Below are 18,761 nucleotides of genomic sequence, written 5' to 3'. Positions count from 1 at the left end.
TGACCATTTCACCACTTGGTTATGTTCATCTGTTTCAGAGATTGGTAAGCAGTGTTGCCTCTGTAATTGCTGCAGATTTTGGGTGGTGCTTCTACAGACAAACAGAGCCAATGTTACTGGACTTGACTGTCTGATTGCTGCCCTCAAGCGTCCAGTTATTGAGAGTTTATCCAAATGGTTTTGGCTGCCCCTTTGGACCAGGAGCTGCTGGTTCCAAACTGTGCATTACGGTCTGCTAATGTAAAAGTAGTGATTTGCAGTCATAAGCTCCGACCCAATTCTCTTTTGTGAGTTTTCCAGCAGGTCTTGGTTCCCTAAGTCTAAGACAACTTTATGATGAAGCTTTAAGGGCAGTGTTTAGGCCTAGAAATACTTAACTGATTTGATAATTGTTTTGGACAGACAGGATTTCCATGTTGTCTTTTCCTTACCAGTCACACTAGAGACCAACAAGGTAGTAGGAGCTGCACCAGAACTTGTGTAGGAGGAAGTTAAAATTAGGAGTAGGGAATTACAAAAGACAAAGATGGAGACTGAGTATGTAATAGGTCTATGTGTGCAGACTCCACCAAACCCAAGTACACCCTCCAGAACACCCTGGAGTTTGTATGCCTAAGTGTTCCACCATATTAACATCTGCACAGGCTATGGTTGAGGGCTGAGATAGGAGCAAGATGATTTGCTTGTACTGGAGAAATCCAGCCTTGCCCATGCTGAGGGTTAGTGAGGAGCTTTGAAAGCTTGTGCCAGAGAAAGGAAAAGAATTTCAGGTTGCTTGTGAAACAGTGAGAGGTGAATCAACCTATGGCTGGAGAAAGCAGGAACAACCAAGAGCTACTGCAGCATGGATGGCATTTAGCCTGTCAGGTCTAAAGTAGGAGTCTGCTAAAATAATGGATATGAAAATACAAGAATGTGACACTAGAAGTACAGTGGATAGGGCATGAAGAAAGTCAAATCTGTTGTGCATGCAGTAACAAAAGGTGGACACTGGCTTATAGAGTCCCCTGAAAAACAGATCCGTGTAGGTTTGTCTCTTCACAGGAGAATCAACCTGCAGTGACCCACGTAGGTTTGTCTCTTCACAGGAGAGTCAACCTGCAGTGACTGCATTCATTTATTTTTTTTTCAGGGAAAGGAGGAGCTAGAAGTTGAATTCACTATGGAGAGCAGGTGTGTAAGGTCAAATAGACATGTAAGCCAGAGGTGAAATGTCACTGACGTAAAAGAGCGTCAGTGTACGCTTGCGGCTCCCTAACAGTGTCACCATCTCAATAACACGAGGCAGGAACTTTGGGTGTTTGGGAAATGCTTGTGTAAGGTGTTTAGCAGAGAAAGGGTGCATTGCAGTGCATGATGTACATCCATTTACACCAGGCATCTGGGTACATGGAGAAGCTTGCACAGTTGCTGATGGGAGCATGGAGATGTCCTTGATGGCAGCTGCTCACCAGGCTTCGAGGGGCTTTATTCACAGGAGGAGATTTTAAGGTTCAAATTCCTTCTTGCTCCTTATCGTGGGATTCCAAATGCTTTGCTTTGTCATAAGAACATGAAAAAATGATGCTTGGAATTTGTTTTATTTGTGGGAATAGATTAAAAAGGGTTTTTTTTGGTTGTGTTTCTATGCTGACTGAATGGTTAATAGAGAAAATGGGCATGTAAATCAGTCCTAGCACTGTTGTTTATTTTTAAGGTACCTAGTAATATTTTATATGGGTTGGGATTTGTTTTGTTTGTTTGGGATTTTTTTGGGGAGGTTTGGGGGTTTTTTTTGGCATGTTGGAAGAATTCAGCTTCTTTTCAGCACTGACCACCTACTTCTGAGCTGAGCAATATGGGGCAAGAGTGCAATTTAGTGTAAAGTAAAAAGAGTGTGGCGAAGTACATCCCTTTTAAAATTTGCCTTAGTGGTCAGAAAACCATCCTGTCTGACCCAGTAAGGAGTCCCTCCATTCAGCAACGAATAGTATAAAGTTCATTCTCAAGCCTGTGAAAGGCAAATTGGACTGAATGTCCAGAAAGCATCTCTGCTGCTGTTTGCCCATGCTGCCTGTCCAACGATGGACTTCTAAAGATAAAAATAACAAAGTAATGATTGAAGAAAAGGTTTTTAAGACCCAACAAACAGAGGAGTGCTGGTTTTGAATCTATTGTTTTCTGTTTTTTCTTTTAGTCCGGATCCTCCTGAAAACATTGTTACTAATGGAGTTTTGGTGGTAATTTTCATTTCATAATCCTTTCCCTGATGTATAGCAGAGGTTATTGCAAAGCTAGTATTAAAGGTACCAGGGAGCTGCTCCACGCCATGGCATGAGGGCATCAGCTGAGAGGTAGGCTAAAGCTGGTCTTGGTGTTGGCTTTCCCATGCAGTACCCACTAGTGACTGATGCTGGGAAAGGGTGTAGCTGCGAAAGCGGTGAGCTGCCACCAGTGCTTGCCTCTGCACAAACTAAGCTGAGCCCAGGCAGCCTTCCCCTGTGGCTGACCCTCCATCAGGCACTTGTGGGTCTGCTTCTTCAGAAGAGAGATGAGATCCCTTCTATTTCCTCATCTCTGTCGTGTCTGTTATTTCCCATGTGGAAGCCACCTCCCTAGACCTGATAGGGACATTAGAGGCTGACACCTTCTCTCCCTCGAGGTGTGTGGCCCAGAAGCCCGTGCATGTCTGAGAGACCAGCCGAGGCAGAGCTCTGCTGACAGCAGGCACATTTTCCTCCTCTTTTCCTGCTTATTTCTTGCAGTCCCGTGAAGTTTCCTGTTTGGAGGTGCAGGTGAATGGTGGGAGGCTGAAGAAGGACAGCACAGGTGAGCCTTTTGCTGATGTACAGAGCAAATCTGGATGCCACTTGATGGCAAAAGCGCTCAGTGTTTTACACTCCAACATTCTGCTTTCAAGTCACTTAAGCTGCAGTGAAAAAACCTCACTGGTGCCAGTGGCCTGTGGAGGGGATTGCAGCTGGTCAAAAATGTACTGATTACTGCAGAGCGTGGTGTGAGGAGTATGTGCTCTGGCTTCACCACAAAATACTTTTCTCTGTAATAATATCTTGTCAGGGACTGATAATTTTCCAAAGTATTTGTGCAGAGAATTAAAATTTTTTTTGAGTCCTAAACTGAAGCTAACTCCTGCTGGTTCTAGATTCAGAGATTAAGAAAATAGGCAGAATGAGGACTGGGCTTTTGCTATCATTTAACTTCTTAAATGATACTTTGGGTATAACACATAAAACACGTTGCTGGGTTGAACACAAGGCATGCAATATAGTTCCAAAGAGATTTGTTGCACATTGTAAACAGTGCTTCTGTATCATGTCGCATTCACACTTGTGGACCTGTGTAACTCCTATGCGACTTCTGAAACTTCTCACTCTGACAGCTCTCCATGTCCCCAGTCCAGCTAACTGCTGAAGCATGTGGTTGCTCCAGTTGAGCTCATTTGTCACAGCAAAGAAGCTGAAAATGCTTGAGTGGGTAATTCTCCTGAAGGCTGATTATATACCTTTGAACGTGTGGATTTACAGAGTATATTTCACCCTGAACCAAGCTTCTGTATAAAGACCATTTTTCAATTACTTGAAGAGATATTTCTGGGGCTTATTACATGAAGGTTCAAACCTGGAAATTGTTTTTGCAAGTGTTAGAAATTATTTCAAAAGAAACATTATTTCAAACTAGAAAATAACAGGTTTAGGTTAGATGTTAGGAATAGGTTCTTGTGATGGTTTGGGTGTTCCCCCCTCACACACACTTGAGAAATGACCCAGACTAGACTCAGCCAGCTCTGGAAATAGGGATGAAGCTTATAGTTACAGCTGGCATAATATACAAGCAGATATTTACAGTATATATGGAAATATACAAGGTAAAAGGTAATACAGAAACACAACAACCCTCCCAGAAACCTGAGTCCCTAGGAGGGGCTCTCAACTTGCCCCTTCACCTTCCCCCTACCCCTCTCAACCTTACCCCAGTCCCAAGGAAGAATGGAGGTTTGGCCAGGGGGTTAGGAAGCAAAGCTCAACAGGGCTCTGGGCAGCCTGGTCTTAATTGAGGATGCCCTTGCTTGCTGCAGAAGGGGTTGGACTAGCAGTCCCTTCCAACCCAAACCTTCTGTGATTACAGGTTGAAGTAAAGGAGAACATGATAGAAGGACTGAGATTTTACTGGTTCTGAAGATAAATGTCTTCTGCTACAAAACTAAAGAAGTTCCTCCCGGAAGTCTGAAAATTTCAAATTACCTTATATACCAGAATAATATCTTTGTACCACACACTGTCTTACTACTGTGGTGCTTGGAAAATTTCAGACTTTCAGGAGGGACTGCTTTTTTCTCTCTAACCTGTTACCAGCTGTGGATCATGTGAGTTGTGGTCTCAGCAATCACAGTACTGAGGTACTGTAGCAACAGCTACCACATGGCATGCTCTGCACAGAAGCTCTAAAGCTGAAACTCAGAGGCTCAGACAAGTGAGTCTATGTATTGATCCTACAATTCAGGTACAGAAAAGCAACGACTTAAGCAAGCTGTGGGTTTTATGACTGTGCAAGTGAGTTACCCACATTTTTAAAAAGAGCTTCAGTTTGCACTCCTTTGCCTCAGAGAGGAAGTTTGCACTAACTGTGGACGGGTCGTACGAAGGAACCAAGACCCATACGCTGAGCTCCTGCCTTTGCCCGACCTCCCCTGCCAGGTTCCACTACATCAAGTACAATCAGTCTGCGCTCACCGTGTCTCTGCCGCGACGGAGGCGGCTCAGCAGGGTACGTGATCACCGCTAACGCGTGGCTGGCTCTTTGCTGTGCATTTCTGAGTGTGCGTGCAGGTCTGTGTATGCAGGGGAGTTGAGAAGTGGACATATGTAAGTGAGGCAGAGAAGACTGCTTTTATCTCCTTCCTTACCCCCCTTTCTGTATAATTGTTAACAGCTGTAATTTTTTACTCTCCTTTTCAGTCCATCTCAAGTCAAAATGAAAGGGATATGAATGAGTCTGTGACCCTACCTCTGAACTCCCTTCCTATACAAGAGAAGATATCAATAGCAGAGGTGAGAACAAGTCAAAAACCAGCCAAACGCGCGTCCAGTTTGGAGGGTGATCAGTCTCTCAGTACAGTGATTCAGTTTCCATCAGACACATGTACCTCAGTGTAAGGTGTGTATGAGAGTCACTCTGCAACGATGCAGAATATTTATTTGGTTCCTTTTGTTCTGCAAGTAGTTTCAGCTATGCCATTCAACCCTGTTCTGAGTCTAAACTGATTTCCTCAGGACATGTCTAATACCTTCATCAACATGATACATGCGCTAACAGCAATGGATATGACAATTAAGACGCTTGCAAAAGGGCAAACCTGACACACACACAAAAAAACAAACAGAAAACATCCCCATGTCTGTTGTTCAGATGCCCAGCTTTCAGTGACATCCCCAGAAAATGAAGGTTAAACTAAGTGTTCAGTTGCGAAAAGATGAGAGTCCCTGAGCTGCCCACCTGGCCTGGGTGAATAGCCCACCTCTAGTGAGCACAATCTGTACTGGAGCTCATTCTGTCCCTCACAACCCAGACCAACTGCAGGGATAGTGAAACAGCCTGTAGATGGTGTAGGGGAGGAAGGCACCGGATGAATGACCTGAGCATGCTTACACTGTTTGTATTGCGATTTTCAGGACAGGACAATTGACTTGTACACACAGGCAAACGAATGGTAAGTGAGTCTCCAGCAAGACCTGATCCTGTAATTGGGAGACATTTTCACCTATGCAAGGCTCATTTGAAGTCAGCAGAGGTCCACATAGGCTCAGTTGTAAGCAGAGGTGTGTTCGTCTTCGGGCTGCAGGCTTTTGTTTATCAAGTTCTCCTTTTTTGAGTGATGGAGAATTAAATCATGGGGCCCTTTCCTACAAGTTTCCAAGCTAGTAGCGCATCTCAGCAAGTAGATTTTGAGTTGTGAGCAGGATTATGCTCAGAGATGGAGAGAACAGCTCCACAGAGAAATCATATTTCTGTATTGTACAAATGAAATAACACCAGGGTCTGGTAGCTGTTTTCCTAATCAACTGCAGTGCCTGTGCACAGTGGTTATGTTGTTACAGGTACAGATGGCAGGCACTACTGCAACTTGAACAGTTAATTATGTGAGCAAATAAACCCAGAAGTGTGTTGTAGGAACTCTGTTACCATACCAGAACAGTCTGTCGTGTTCTGGTCTGCCTTCCCTTCCCTTTTGCGTTCTTGTTAGCAGCTACAGCAATTAGCAGAGGTCTGTTTGTGGTGATGCTCTTCTTGTTTATTACATTATATTGTCCACAAACAGATCTGTAAACACACACAAACATAACCAGAGTTAACCACAGGAAGTAATAATATCATATTTGTGCCCTGGTCTCAGGACTCAGGGTCTGTGTTTCAGGCCAAGAAATCTAGATGCCCGCCTGGGGTTTGACCTGTGTGCTGATGAACAGACTTTCCTGCAAAAACGGAGAAAGGTGGTTGCTGCTGCACTGAAGGAGGTTCTTCATCTGGAGGAAGACCTGCAAGAGCATGAGGTAATCGGGGAAGGCACCGCTCGGGGATTTTTATTGCTCATTTCCCTCACACCTAGACATGAGGAGTGATTTGTCACTACTATCCAGGTGAGGAGTGAAGAGGACCTCTGTCAGCAGCTCCTCCTCCAAGGCACTGTTTGCAGCCATGGTGATCTCAGCTGCAGGGCTCAGTGGTCTGTCTGGATGTGCAAAGTCTCTATTTCCATTTGTTGGGTCAGTCATCTGAAGCAACTTCAAAACAATGACTTCGGTCCCTGATTTTTAAAGACCCTCCCTGATGTGCAAAGATCTTCTAGCATACCCTGCAGGGATGTTACAGGGACTTGTATCAGTCACGACTCATAGAGCAATGTTGCTTTATTTCTGTGCCTGGATGTTATTTCTGTACATGTAACCTTTTGACATGGCTGTGCCTTAACATTGCTTTTCCACTGGTGCTTGTGCCAAACAGGTGCCCATAGTGGCTGTGACCACAGCGGGATGTGGGATAAGAGCACTCACTGCCATGTATGGCAGCATTTTGGGTCTTCAAAAGCTGCGTGTTCTGGATTGTGTTTCATACCTCAGCGGCTCATCTGGCACAACATGGTGAGGAGTCTTTCTAACAATGTCATTTAGAACTCGCTTAAAGCAAAACCTATGCTTTGCAAGCTTTGCTATCTCTGCAAGGGTAAAAGGGGTTTATTTTGCTTACATTTTAAGTCTGTGAGTGCCAAGGTCACCCGTGAAAGGCCTATTGTGCATCATATTTTGGTATCGTCAAAGAAACCCCTAAACAAAAGAAGAGACTTTACTGGAAGTGTAGAAATCCTAAATCTTATGCAAATGAGCACTTATGGATACTTACCATTGGACAGAAGCAGCATAGACAGATGATGTAGCTGCTTGTGCGGGGTCCCAGATCAAGTGATTTTTGACTGACCGCCTTGAGGCTTGCCTTTCTGATCAAAGTAAGCTCAAGGAGAAAAAGTACCAAAAGATAAAACAGTAAGGGCCCATAGCTCTGCAAAGTATATCCTCTGAGTTTCAGAAGCATCATCTTCACTTCTTTCCATCATGTTTCCTGCTTGCAGGACAATGACAAAGCTGTACGAAGATGCTGACTGGTCACGTAAAGATCTTGGTGAAATAATCATTGAAGCTCGGAAGCAAGCAGCCAAGTGCAAGATGGAGGCTTTTTGCTTGAGAAGTCTGAGGAACTACTACAGAGAGCTGAGCCAAAGGACCCAAGCAGGACATAAAACATCTTTTATTGATCTGTGGGGGCTCATGATTGAATCCATGTTAAATGATGGGGTAAATTCTGCACACCTTTCTTTTCATAAAGTTCATGACTTGATATCTGTGGCCAGTACGAGAAATCAAAGCCCTAAGAAGAGACACCTGGACAATAAAACTGTATTTGACATGTAGGCAGAACACCACTTATTTACACAAATATCTTGGAGATGTAATGTGTGTCTACATTGGAGCCTAAGTTGTGGCTGAATATAACATAGAAGTGCTCAGATTAGCTCTGAAACTTGCATGATATTTAATGTTACAGCCATCCTAGATTTTTTGGAGGTTCTTAACTGTTTTTATGGCCCTATGTTTTTATATCTCCAGTGCTGCAGTGTTTATGCAAGCTGCACTCACAATTTGAATGTACTGCAGGTGTACACCATATGTAGCTACTGCACTTTGAGATTTAGTGATGAGAGAGTGTATAGATCCAGATCTCTTAAGACAGCTACAGAAACTCTGATTTTGCAGGTGCTGTCTAGCTACTTTGAATTTGATCTCTCGGGACCTCCCATTCCCCTCCCATTTTGTTGTAATGTCACAGGCGAAACTTTTCATGTAAACAGGTAGACTGATGACAGCTGGAGGAAAAGCTTTTTATTTTAAAATCTTCTAAACTTGGTCTATATTTTATCTAAGTGAAACAGATGCAATTAAATACTCTCATTTCATATAATATTTTACATTGAATTTCTGGCCTCAGGGCTACATAGTGAAATTTGCTAGAATTTAATTTGGCCTGAACAGACTCAGTCTTCAGTTGATGAGTAAGTCGTAAGGGACAGCTCAAGGATTTCTCCTCTGTGGATGTTGACTTTCAAAATTGAAAGAGAAAAACAATAAATTGACTACAAGGGTCATTAATGTGCTGCCTTGAAGAATTCATGTGCTTAACAGATAGCACCTAGATAACACCTAGATTTCCCTCATCTGCCCTACAGTTTTCCTCTCACATTTACCAGTGCAAGGCTGCAGTGGCATGTAAAGCAACTCGTGGCTGATGTTGTACACCAAATGTAGAACGTGGCCAGATAACAACATTTGTTTCTGCTGCACTGACTTTCTTGCAGTCTGTTTTTCACACGCATGGACATAAATTTAGGAGGAAATTCAAGAAATCATATCCCATATCCAGACTTCATAAACTGGCATCTTTAAGGAACCAATTGTCAACTAAGTGTTTGATTGCTTTTTCTCCCTCATGCAGAAATGCCACCACAGACTTTCTGATCAACGTCATGCAGTGAATCAGGGTCAGAACCCTCTGCCCATCTACCTTGCCCTTAATGTCAAGGACAAAGTTGCCACTAAAGATTTTAGAGGTAATGTTTCAATTCTGGGAAAGACATGTTTTTATCTGGGAGAGGGGAGGTGGGGGAGGAGACATGGGACAGGATGCACAGAGAGTGGGGAAACTAAATAATAATGAATTGGCTTAAATTGTCACTTCAAGCCATGAGAACTCCTGTTCAGAGACGTAAAGTGCAACTGGGCAGCCACAGGACAATCAGCAATGTTTCAGTATTCTGTAACGTCCCCTGGCATCTAAGAGTGCATATTCAGACATTATCTTGAGCCCAATAGCATAGATCTGTGACACTGCATCAGAAATTCTATGGATTCTTAAAGTGATCCACCATAGGTTTAAGTTTGCTGTTTTTCCTGGTTGACCAGAGGCAATGTAAAAAACTTAAGTCAATCTACATTGGTGGATCACCTTTCATGAGAAAACTTCTCCCTTGCTAGATAAAAAGAAAGAAGAATTTACGTTTTCCCTTAGCCTTGGTGTTGCTCCTTCACAAACCCACAGACAGTGTAATAGCAAGCACAGTGGAGGCTGTCAGCAGAGTTTGCTCAGGGCACATGCTCAGTCAGCTAGCTTGTGAAGGCTGACACCTAGAAGGTTTCTTCCACATCTGGCAGCCCGACTGTTTCTAGAAGCAGAGCTAACTTTGTGGGTATGTGTGTTGGCAGAGTGGGTGGAGTTCACACCTTACGAGGTGGGCTTCCTCAAGTACGGTGCCTTCATTCGTGCCGAAGACTTTGGCAGTGAGTTCTTCATGGGGCGCCTGATGAAGAAGATTCCCGAGTCCCGGATCTGCTTCATGCAAGGTGACTCACAAGCCTGGGGGTTTGACAAGGTTTCAATACAAATGCTAGTGGTTCTGGAAATGAGTTCCCATAAACCTGTTGTTCTGCATTGTGGCTGTAGAGGTACTGTCTCAGTCATCTGGAATTCAGAATGCCTCCTGGAGCTCACTCGATTGCCCTTGCCAGCAAAGGTGGTTTTATCAGCTGGACTGAGAGAATATCAAACTAAAACAACAACTAAGTTGTTTACCTACCTTTATGACTGCTTTTGAAGCATTACAATTTCCCAGTAGCTTTCAAAATATCCTGGAAGCTGGGAATCAGTGAGACTTTGTTGAAGGAAGCATTGAGAAGAAATAAGTGGGGCAAGGAAGAGGGGAGTCAGGGAAGGAGATGGCTGAACAGTATTTCTTATCAAAGGAAATTAAATAGGAAAATGACAGTGTAACATTTCTAAAAAGGGAAAAAAGAAGCTCTAGATAAAGCATGACAGAAGGAAAAAGACTTAGAAGTTTCTTCTGAAGTGTTTTTCCTTGTGTTAGCTCTACCACTGAAATCTTTGTCTGGACTTCAGCAAAACTGGGTAGAAATATGAAAAAGTTAAAGAAGAGATGCAGAAGTATCAGGAAGGAGTTTTTAAAAGAACTTCCCTGTGTTTACCTCAGCACTACTTTTTCTGCTTCTCTCCACTTCCTAGGAATGTGGAGTAGTATCTTCTCCAAAAACCTTTTGGATGCCTGGCATGCAGCTGACAATTCACAGGACTTCTGGCACAGGTGGACCCAAGACAAAGTCACTGAAATAGGTAAATCTCAGGCACATTTTGACTCTGGCTTCCCTCCTCCAGACCTCACTGCACTCATTTACCATTTTCTGATTTTTCTGTCATCCTGGTGCTCCTACCTTGGGGTTTGGGAGGCATCAGGAGAACCAAATTATTTGATTTTACATATGAGTCAGTGCTTTGCTTTAATAGTGAGACTGCTATTAGCAGGAAAGGCATCATCTGACAGACCTTGACATAAAGGATGGATACATAAGGTGGTCCCTAAAGTATTGTGTTTTGAAAGGCTTTTAAAGATGAACTGGTCTCAAAACCTCCTGTCAACTATTTGAAGCCATAGAGAAGCTTGAGTGTTTCCTTTCCAGTATCCATTTGCCTTGCATAGCACATCCCTCGCTCAAAACCTGCCTGAACTGAAATATTTATAGAGGTCAAGGGAAGCCACTGTAGTGCAGCTCTCTTACATGAGCTGAAAAGGGCAGCTCTTTACTGAAAGACCATTCCTTGAAAACACAGAATCACAGGATGGCAGGGGTTGGAAGAGACTTCTAGAGTGATTCATCAAGTCTAACCTTCCCCTTAAAGCAGATTCACCTAGAGCAGGTTGCACAGGGTCATGACCAGATGAATTTTGAACATCTCTACAGAAGATGTCTAAAATGTACAAATAGAACTATTTTCACTGTTTTTTATTTGATTGGAAAAGTTAAATACTTTAGTGCATACTGAAATAAGGATGTTTTATGAGAAAGACACTCCTCTAGTCAGATGTCACCTAACAGGGTTTAGAAAACAAAAGTAAGCTTATGTTTTTGCCAAGAAATTAACTGTTGCTCTCAGCAGACCACAAGGGAAAAGTAACACAATGCTGAGAGCTGTGAACACAACTGCTATTGGTACAGAAGAGTCTGTGACCCCTTCTCCTCTTTGCACCTAGCCTCCTCTTAACTGTGGTTGTAATTCAACTGCATGTCACGTATGCTATGTATCTCTAGAGGAGCAACCCGACTTGCCCGAGAAGCCGTATGAGATGGCTACATGCATGTTCACGCCTACGAGTGACCTCTCCACCACTCTCAGGGATATCCTGACTGACCGCCCAGCTGTCTCCAAGTACCACAATTTCCTCAGGGGCTTCCAGATGCACAACGAGTACATCCAGCAGGAGCACTTCACGAGATGGAAAGGTGTGTGCAGCACTCTTGCCTCACTGGCACAGCAGCTGGGAATTAGTGAAGGCTGTTTGTACATCCTGAAGAAAGTCTAGTGGAGTTTGTGGCTACTTGTTAGTGCTTGCTGACAGGTGAGGAGGAAGAACGAAGCAGCTCCTCACATATTTCACTTCCCAGAACCATAGAAATATCCAGGTTAGAAAAGACCCTTAAGATCACCAACTCCAACCTAAAACCCTACTCTGCAAGATTCACCTTAAATCATATCTTTAAGTACCACATTCAAATGACTCTTAAATGCACCTAGGGTGGGTAATTCAACCACCTCCCTGGGCAGCTCATTCCAGTGCCTGACCACTGTCTCCGTGAAAAACTTTGTCCTAATATTCAATCTAAATCTACCCAGTCTCAGCTCTAGGTCATTCCCTCTTGTTCTCTTTCTAATTACCTGTGAGAAGAGACCAGCAGCAGCCTCTCCACAATGTCCCTTCAGGTAGTTGTAGAGAGCAATGAGATCTCCCCTCAGCCTCCTCTTAAACTAACCAACCCCAGCTCCCTCAGTTGCTCCCCATAAAAATTATTCTCCAGGACCTTTACCAGCTTCTTTGCCCCCTTCTGGAATCAGTCCAGCATCTCCATGTCTCTCTTGTATTGTGGTGCCCAAAACTGAACACAATACTCAAGATGTGACCTCACCAAAGCGGAGCACAAGGCAACAATCACCTCCCTACTCCTGCTGGCCACAACATTTTAAATAAAATCCAGGATGCCATTTGCCTTCTTGGCCACCTGGGCACACTGCTGGCTCATATTCAGCTTCCTGTCCATTACAACCTCCAGATGCCTTTCTGCCAGGCAACTCTCCAGACAATCTTCCCCAAGCCTGTAGCGTTGCTTTGGGTTGTTATGACCCAAGTGCAGGACCTGGCATTTTGCCTTATTGAAACTCATCCCATTAATCTTGTGTAGGCCCATTGATTTGGTCTATCCAGGTCCCCCTGAGGAGCCTCTCTAACCTCATTCAAATCAACATTGCCACCTAACTTACTGATGGCACTCTCTATGCCTGAATCAAGGTCATCAATAAAGATGTTAAAATGAAGTGGTACCAACACAGATCCCTGAGGGACACAACTAGTGACCAACCACCAACTGGATTTAACTCTGTTGACCACCACTTTGTGGTCCCTCCTGTCCAGCCAGTGTTTTATCCAGGAGACTTCAAGTAACACAAAATTTATTTTTTGCTTGCTTCATCCCATCATTGTCTTGAAAATCCCTGGGTTGGGGCTTTGCATATATGGAACTTCTGCCTAGGATTTGGTGCAGTTCATGGGTTTGGAAACACCAACAAAACAGGAAGGGAGGTTTAAGATTGCTACACAATATACTAAAGCAAAGGGAAAACCCTGGATGAGAGAGAGAGAGAGAGAGAGAGAGAGTCACCTTCCTTTTGCTTTCTATCTTGAGAGATTCCATTCTGCCTTTTAAAAATAGCTCTGAATCTCTTACTCTTTCAGACACTTTGCTGGACAGCTCTCCTAATGACCTAAGAAACAACTCAGAGCACCTGGAATTGGTGGATGCAGCTTTCTTCTTTGAAACCAGCTGCCCACCCCTTATGAGACCAGAGCGGAAAGTGGATGTCATCATACACTTAAATTACACTGGTGGCTCACAAACCTTGGTGAGAAGTCTCAAAACTGTCTTTGTATACTGATGGCTTTTCCTTTACTTTTCACAACTTTCAGACAAGTGTCTGTAAAACACAAAACTTGGTGTTTAGTAGCATGATGTTTCCAAACCTTAGGAGAGAAACCAAAGTCCCTAGAAAGCAACACCTCTGTTTTTTTCAAACTACTTTTGGAATAGCTCTAAGTGCATCACCACTAAAATACAGCAGCACAGTGAAGTTATGAAGGCTGAGCTGCAACTTCTGGCACAATTATATGTGTGATTTAATAGCACAAAGATAGCCAGGAAAACTTGGTCTGTGGTTAAGATGGTACATTTAATCTGCATTCTCACTCAGTATATAAGATTTTGTCTTTTTACTTTAATATATGATTTCCCAGCTGTCAAGCATCAACCTAGCAAGAGAAGAATTCCTTCTTTTTATCTATTTAAAATAAGTAACAGTTTTGCTCCTTTGATAACGAGCTTGGAGCAAGACATTAAATGCATTTACAGTTTCCCCAGAAAACACAAGGTTCACTGGTTAAGATTCCATATTTTTTTTTTTCTTTTTCAAGTGCAAGATACTTTAATGCTGCTCTTGCACTGTGTTGCCACATGAAAAATATTTACCTCGCTGCTGCAGCTGAAAAAGAGCATAACTTGTACTTTCCTTCTTCTACCCTGAAGCCTGTTAGAAATGATTCAAGCAAACAAAGGTGGTGCTGGAGTGTTAGATAATTTAACCAAGTCAGTCATCACAAACGAGCTTTCAGTCATCACAAATGAGCTTTCTAATGAATGTTTTTATTGCTGTGTTTTGGGGTCTCAAATATGCTGGCTTGAAATGTCACCTTATTTCTAAATTTGGAAGTTACAGAAATGGGTAAGTTGGTCTTAAAAGCCTGCAGAAAGCCTGTTGAGGCTGACTCGTAACTTACAATGCCAGAGATAATGAGACTGTGAATCTTCCTGTCTTGGACCACAGATTAAGGTGTTTTTTAGTTCTACATTTTTCTGACTTAGTTATCTTTTAATTAATGATGCTCTATACAACACCTTGAATTAATTTGTTCTGTTCTTAGATCATATTTCCATTTTAGAGATGTGCTTTGGTACAAAATGAAACCTCCTTTGCCATCTTGATGTTAGGTATTTTCTGGTAAGATGTTTTCCAAATAGCTTCTCAGGCAAGAGGAAAACAGTCCCTGGTGCTGCAGGTGTGGATGTTATTGATGTCTGTCCAGCACTATCAATCTCTTTTGTTCAATTTGGGATGAATTACTGGGCTTTGGCAGCAACCTGACCTTGGATATCTTTTCCATTTCTTGTGCTGCTACTGGTGGGCCATGACTAGCCCCTGCAACAGACTTGCAGATACTTCTCGGAGCAGGGAATTCCATTTCCTAACATTGGGTTGAAAGATGATGAGAAGAACATGAAAGAGTGCTACGTGTTTGATGGTGCAGACACCCCAGGAGCTCCTTTGCTGCTTTATTTTCCATTAGTGAATGACACCTTCCAAAGATATGTAGCACCTGGTAAGTTAACAAGACCCAGCTAATTTTATCAATGCAATTAACTTTCTCAATCTCTGAGTGTTTGGTTTTTTTTTTTTCTTCATTTCAAAACAAAAATTCTTTGTTAGTTTGCTTGTTCCTGCTAGTGAATACATTGCAAAATGGGATGACACAAACTGTTTGCAAAATGAGGTGCAATCTTTTGCATAAGTTTAGATCGAGGCTTGGCGCAGCTCAGTGAAAGAAGAAATGTGTTCCACAACTAGAGGAATGGGAACTAATTTCTTGTGATCTCAAAAGGTTTGCAATAGCATATAGAACAAAGCACACTTCCCAGATTATGTAATTTTATGACGATCAGATCTAGGGGATAGTTGTGCGGTATAGAATGGTTCTACAGAAAGCCACTGTGCTTTCCATCTGAATTCTATGATGGTGTTGGTTGTATATGCTGGAAAGCAATAGCACATAAGCTAATACACTGTGTCCTTTTGGGCTAATAATTGAGAGGCAGGCTTTAGTTTTATGACGACTTCCAAGGCTACTAATATTCTGCTTCCTCTTGTCCTATGTATCTCTTTATTCCTTTTACCTGTGCTATGTATTCTGCTCGAAAATCCTCAGGGAAAGTCCTGAACACCTGTGAACACATGGAATGATGTGCCGTGAGCTGGCCAGTAGAAGGTGCAGTTTGCAACACAATGTTTTGTGACACAATTTCATTTTCTACTCCAATAGACTTTGGGCAGAGATAGGTATTTTGGAGATCATAGCACTGCACTTGCATCCATGATGTCTCTAAACTGTTGTTGACATAGACTATTGGAGTACTGTAATTCCCTGGGACTATAAAACACCTTCCTTTTTTTTTTGTTTGCCCCTGACAGGCATGGCACGTAGCGCTTCTGAAATGGAACAGGGCAAGGTTGACATCTCCAGTTTCTCCTCTCCATACTCAACGAGAGAGGTCTCACTGAAAGCAGAAGATTTCAACAAGCTCCTCAAGCTGACTAATTACAACATCATGAACAACGAGAACATGATTCTTCAGGCCTTGCGCACTGCTGTGGCAAGGAAAAAACAAGCTCCAAGCCAATCAGCATCACAAGCACAGCCTTCTGCCTGAACAGATTTCCCCCCTCCCTCATTAAGTGTTTGCCATGACAGCACATATGCAGTAGCTGCTTCACTGTCACTGTCCTTGGCAGGTGCCATCTCTTTCTAAGTTACCTTCTCATAAAAGGAAACTTGAAATACTTGATTCAAAGCCGCATGGTTCAGTTTATCAAGCAGTTGTCTCTCTTTGATCTGGAGATAGGATATCAAACACAGCAGTCTGTGTTGTTAACACCACCTTACTGTGATGCTCAAGACTCAGCTGTGTCTGATAGCGAATAGTTTCATGCTTGCTCTCTCTCTCTGCAATCTCATATTGTGTTGTTGGCTAGTTAGTATTTTTCCATCTGCAAAACATTCTGGCATTTCATTGTAGACCAGTGACAGCAAATCCATAAAGCCCTCTCCAGATGCAAAAGGCAGTGACTGCACAGTATCAGTTCAATTAATTTTATCTGGATTTAATAACTTGAATTAAATGGTGTTCTACCTTTTAGGATTGGATTGTTGTGAAATGTATGTATATCTTATGAAGGATATTTGGTGTTTCAAGCTAGTGTTCGCTAAGGGATGGAAGTATGGATGAGTGGCCTTTTAGGTCCTTGATGACATCTGTGTGTTATCATTTAAGTCAAAGTCACAAATTTGTTTTGAAGGCCCATTGCCATTTCACAGAACTGTAGGATGTCAGGGGTTGGAAGGGACCTTGAAAGTTCATCTAGTCCAACCACCCCGCCAGAGCAGGATCATCTGTAGCAGATCACACAGGAAAGCATCCAGGCAATTTTTGGATTACCCAATTTTTGGGTATCTCCAGTCTCCTCTCATAAACAACTGTGTTCTGCCTCAGGTCGTGTGTGTGTGTTGCAGTTGTCTCCCTGGATCTGTAGTGTAGTGAATTGAAATATTACTGAGACAGAGGGCGTGTGAAGGGGATTGCAGGATGTGTGGTAACCCTGCACAGAGAATCACACTGGAGAAATGGAGTAAGATACCTACATTCTATTCACTGTATCATAGCTGTTAAACAAGCATAAAATGTAAAACAGAGCTGCTCAAGATGGTAGTACAAATTCAGATGTTATGACTGCCACAGTCTGACTAGTTATTTGACAAGGTACTTTGAAGTACCATGGCTGAGGGGGAAAAGCTGCTTAACACACATGTAGTACAAAACTGGAACAGCTCTCAAATGCCAGCACAGTTGCCAAAGAACAGAAAGAGAAATACCCATCCTGGGAATGCACTAAATGATGCGGGTTGCTCAGGGAGGTGGTGGGTGGAAACATTCCCTGGAAACATTCAAGGTCAGTTTGGATGGGGCTCTGAGCAATGTGATCTAGGTGAAGATGTTCCTGCTCATATCAAGGGGGTTGAACTAGGTGACCTTTGAATGTCCCTTCCAACCCCAAGCATTCTATGATTCTATGCTCACACACATGGGATGAAGGACCTGATGATGACTCTATTAACAGGAAGCAGCACTCCTCTTCAAGGAGAAGGAAACACAGGAAATCATTTTGTGTCATTCCTAAGAAGCAAAAATCTTGTCCACCAAAGCATGGATGATGATCAACTGTCATTGAACATATAACAGAATAAACATCTTACATTTCTTCCTTTTCATCTAATGAGGCATTGCATAGGCAAATCTTCTGTTCTGAAAAAAGAATTAACTGATATGGTTTAAAAAGAAGAAGGTGGCCAAGGTTTTTCAGTATCATTCTGCTCCCTGCTTGACAGAGCTTTCCTGGGATTGTTTCTGTCATTCAAGTAGCTTTTTGTTGATGGTGTTTTTTTGGGGGGGGGCAGGAGGGGTTGTTTGCTGATTTTTTTTGAGGAGGAGGAGGGGTTGTTTGCTGATTTTTTTGGGGGGAGGAGAGGTTGTTTGTTGATTTTTTTTGAGGGGGAGGAGGGGTTGTTTGCTGACTTTTTTGGGGGGAGGAGGGGTTGTTTGCTGATTTTTTTGGGGGGGAGGAGGGGTTGTTTGCTGATTTTTTTGGGGGGGAGGAGGGGTTGTTTGCTGATTTTTTTGGGGGGGAGGAGGGGTTGTTTGTTGATTTTTTGGGGGGGAGGAGGGGTTGTTTGCTGATTTTTTGGGGAGGGAGGAGGGGTTGGTTGCTGATTTTTTTGGGGGGGAGGAGGGGTTGGTTGCTGATTTTTTTTGGGGGGGAGGAGGGGTTGGTTGCTGATTTTTTTGGGGGGGAGGAGAAGTTGTTTGCTGATTTTTTTGGGGGGAGGAGGGGTTGTTTGCTGATTTTTTTGGGGGGGAGGAGGGGTTGGTTGCTGATTTTTTTGGGGGGGAGGAGAAGTTGTTTGCTGATTTTTTTGGGGGGGAGGAGGGGTTGTTTGCTGATTTTTTTTTTGGGGGGGGGGAGGAGAGGTTGTTTGCTGATTTGTTTGGGGATTTTTTTTATTAGATTTGTTTCTTAATACAATCATCTGTCACAAGCAAAAGGCCTCTTCATCTCCAAATATTGCATTCCCCCTAAAAGCAGTTGTGTTGTGACAGGACCTTGCAGCTGGCCTCGCTGCACTTCAGGAGATCTGCGCGGGCCCATTGCTCAAGCCT

General features: G+C 43.1%; 1 protein-coding gene across 1 annotated transcript in view; it reads left to right on the top strand.

Annotated features, from left to right (window-relative positions):
- LOC135176867 (cytosolic phospholipase A2 epsilon-like) overlaps positions 1 to 16,691 on the top strand; it is a 28,475-nt gene extending 11,784 nt beyond the window's left edge. The window contains exons 5-20 of the mRNA XM_064146290.1: positions 1,133 to 1,173; positions 2,177 to 2,219; positions 2,745 to 2,808; positions 4,604 to 4,764; positions 4,956 to 5,048; positions 5,670 to 5,707; positions 6,392 to 6,548; positions 7,000 to 7,136; positions 7,622 to 7,844; positions 9,040 to 9,154; positions 9,807 to 9,944; positions 10,621 to 10,728; positions 11,703 to 11,894; positions 13,400 to 13,566; positions 14,911 to 15,094; positions 15,961 to 16,691. Coding sequence (XP_064002360.1) covers positions 1,133 to 1,173; positions 2,177 to 2,219; positions 2,745 to 2,808; positions 4,604 to 4,764; positions 4,956 to 5,048; positions 5,670 to 5,707; positions 6,392 to 6,548; positions 7,000 to 7,136; positions 7,622 to 7,844; positions 9,040 to 9,154; positions 9,807 to 9,944; positions 10,621 to 10,728; positions 11,703 to 11,894; positions 13,400 to 13,566; positions 14,911 to 15,094; positions 15,961 to 16,199 — 2,100 coding nt within the window. The 3' untranslated portion in view covers positions 16,200 to 16,691. The remainder of the gene's footprint in view (positions 1 to 1,132; positions 1,174 to 2,176; positions 2,220 to 2,744; positions 2,809 to 4,603; positions 4,765 to 4,955; positions 5,049 to 5,669; positions 5,708 to 6,391; positions 6,549 to 6,999; positions 7,137 to 7,621; positions 7,845 to 9,039; positions 9,155 to 9,806; positions 9,945 to 10,620; positions 10,729 to 11,702; positions 11,895 to 13,399; positions 13,567 to 14,910; positions 15,095 to 15,960) is intronic.
- Positions 16,692 to 18,761: the final 2,070 nt, after the last annotated feature.

The sequence above is a fragment of the Pogoniulus pusillus genome, chromosome 1, assembly GCF_015220805.1.
Source record: "Pogoniulus pusillus isolate bPogPus1 chromosome 1, bPogPus1.pri, whole genome shotgun sequence".
NCBI lineage: Eukaryota > Metazoa > Chordata > Aves > Piciformes > Lybiidae > Pogoniulus > Pogoniulus pusillus.
This window is presented reverse-complemented; position numbering and strand designations above follow the sequence as displayed.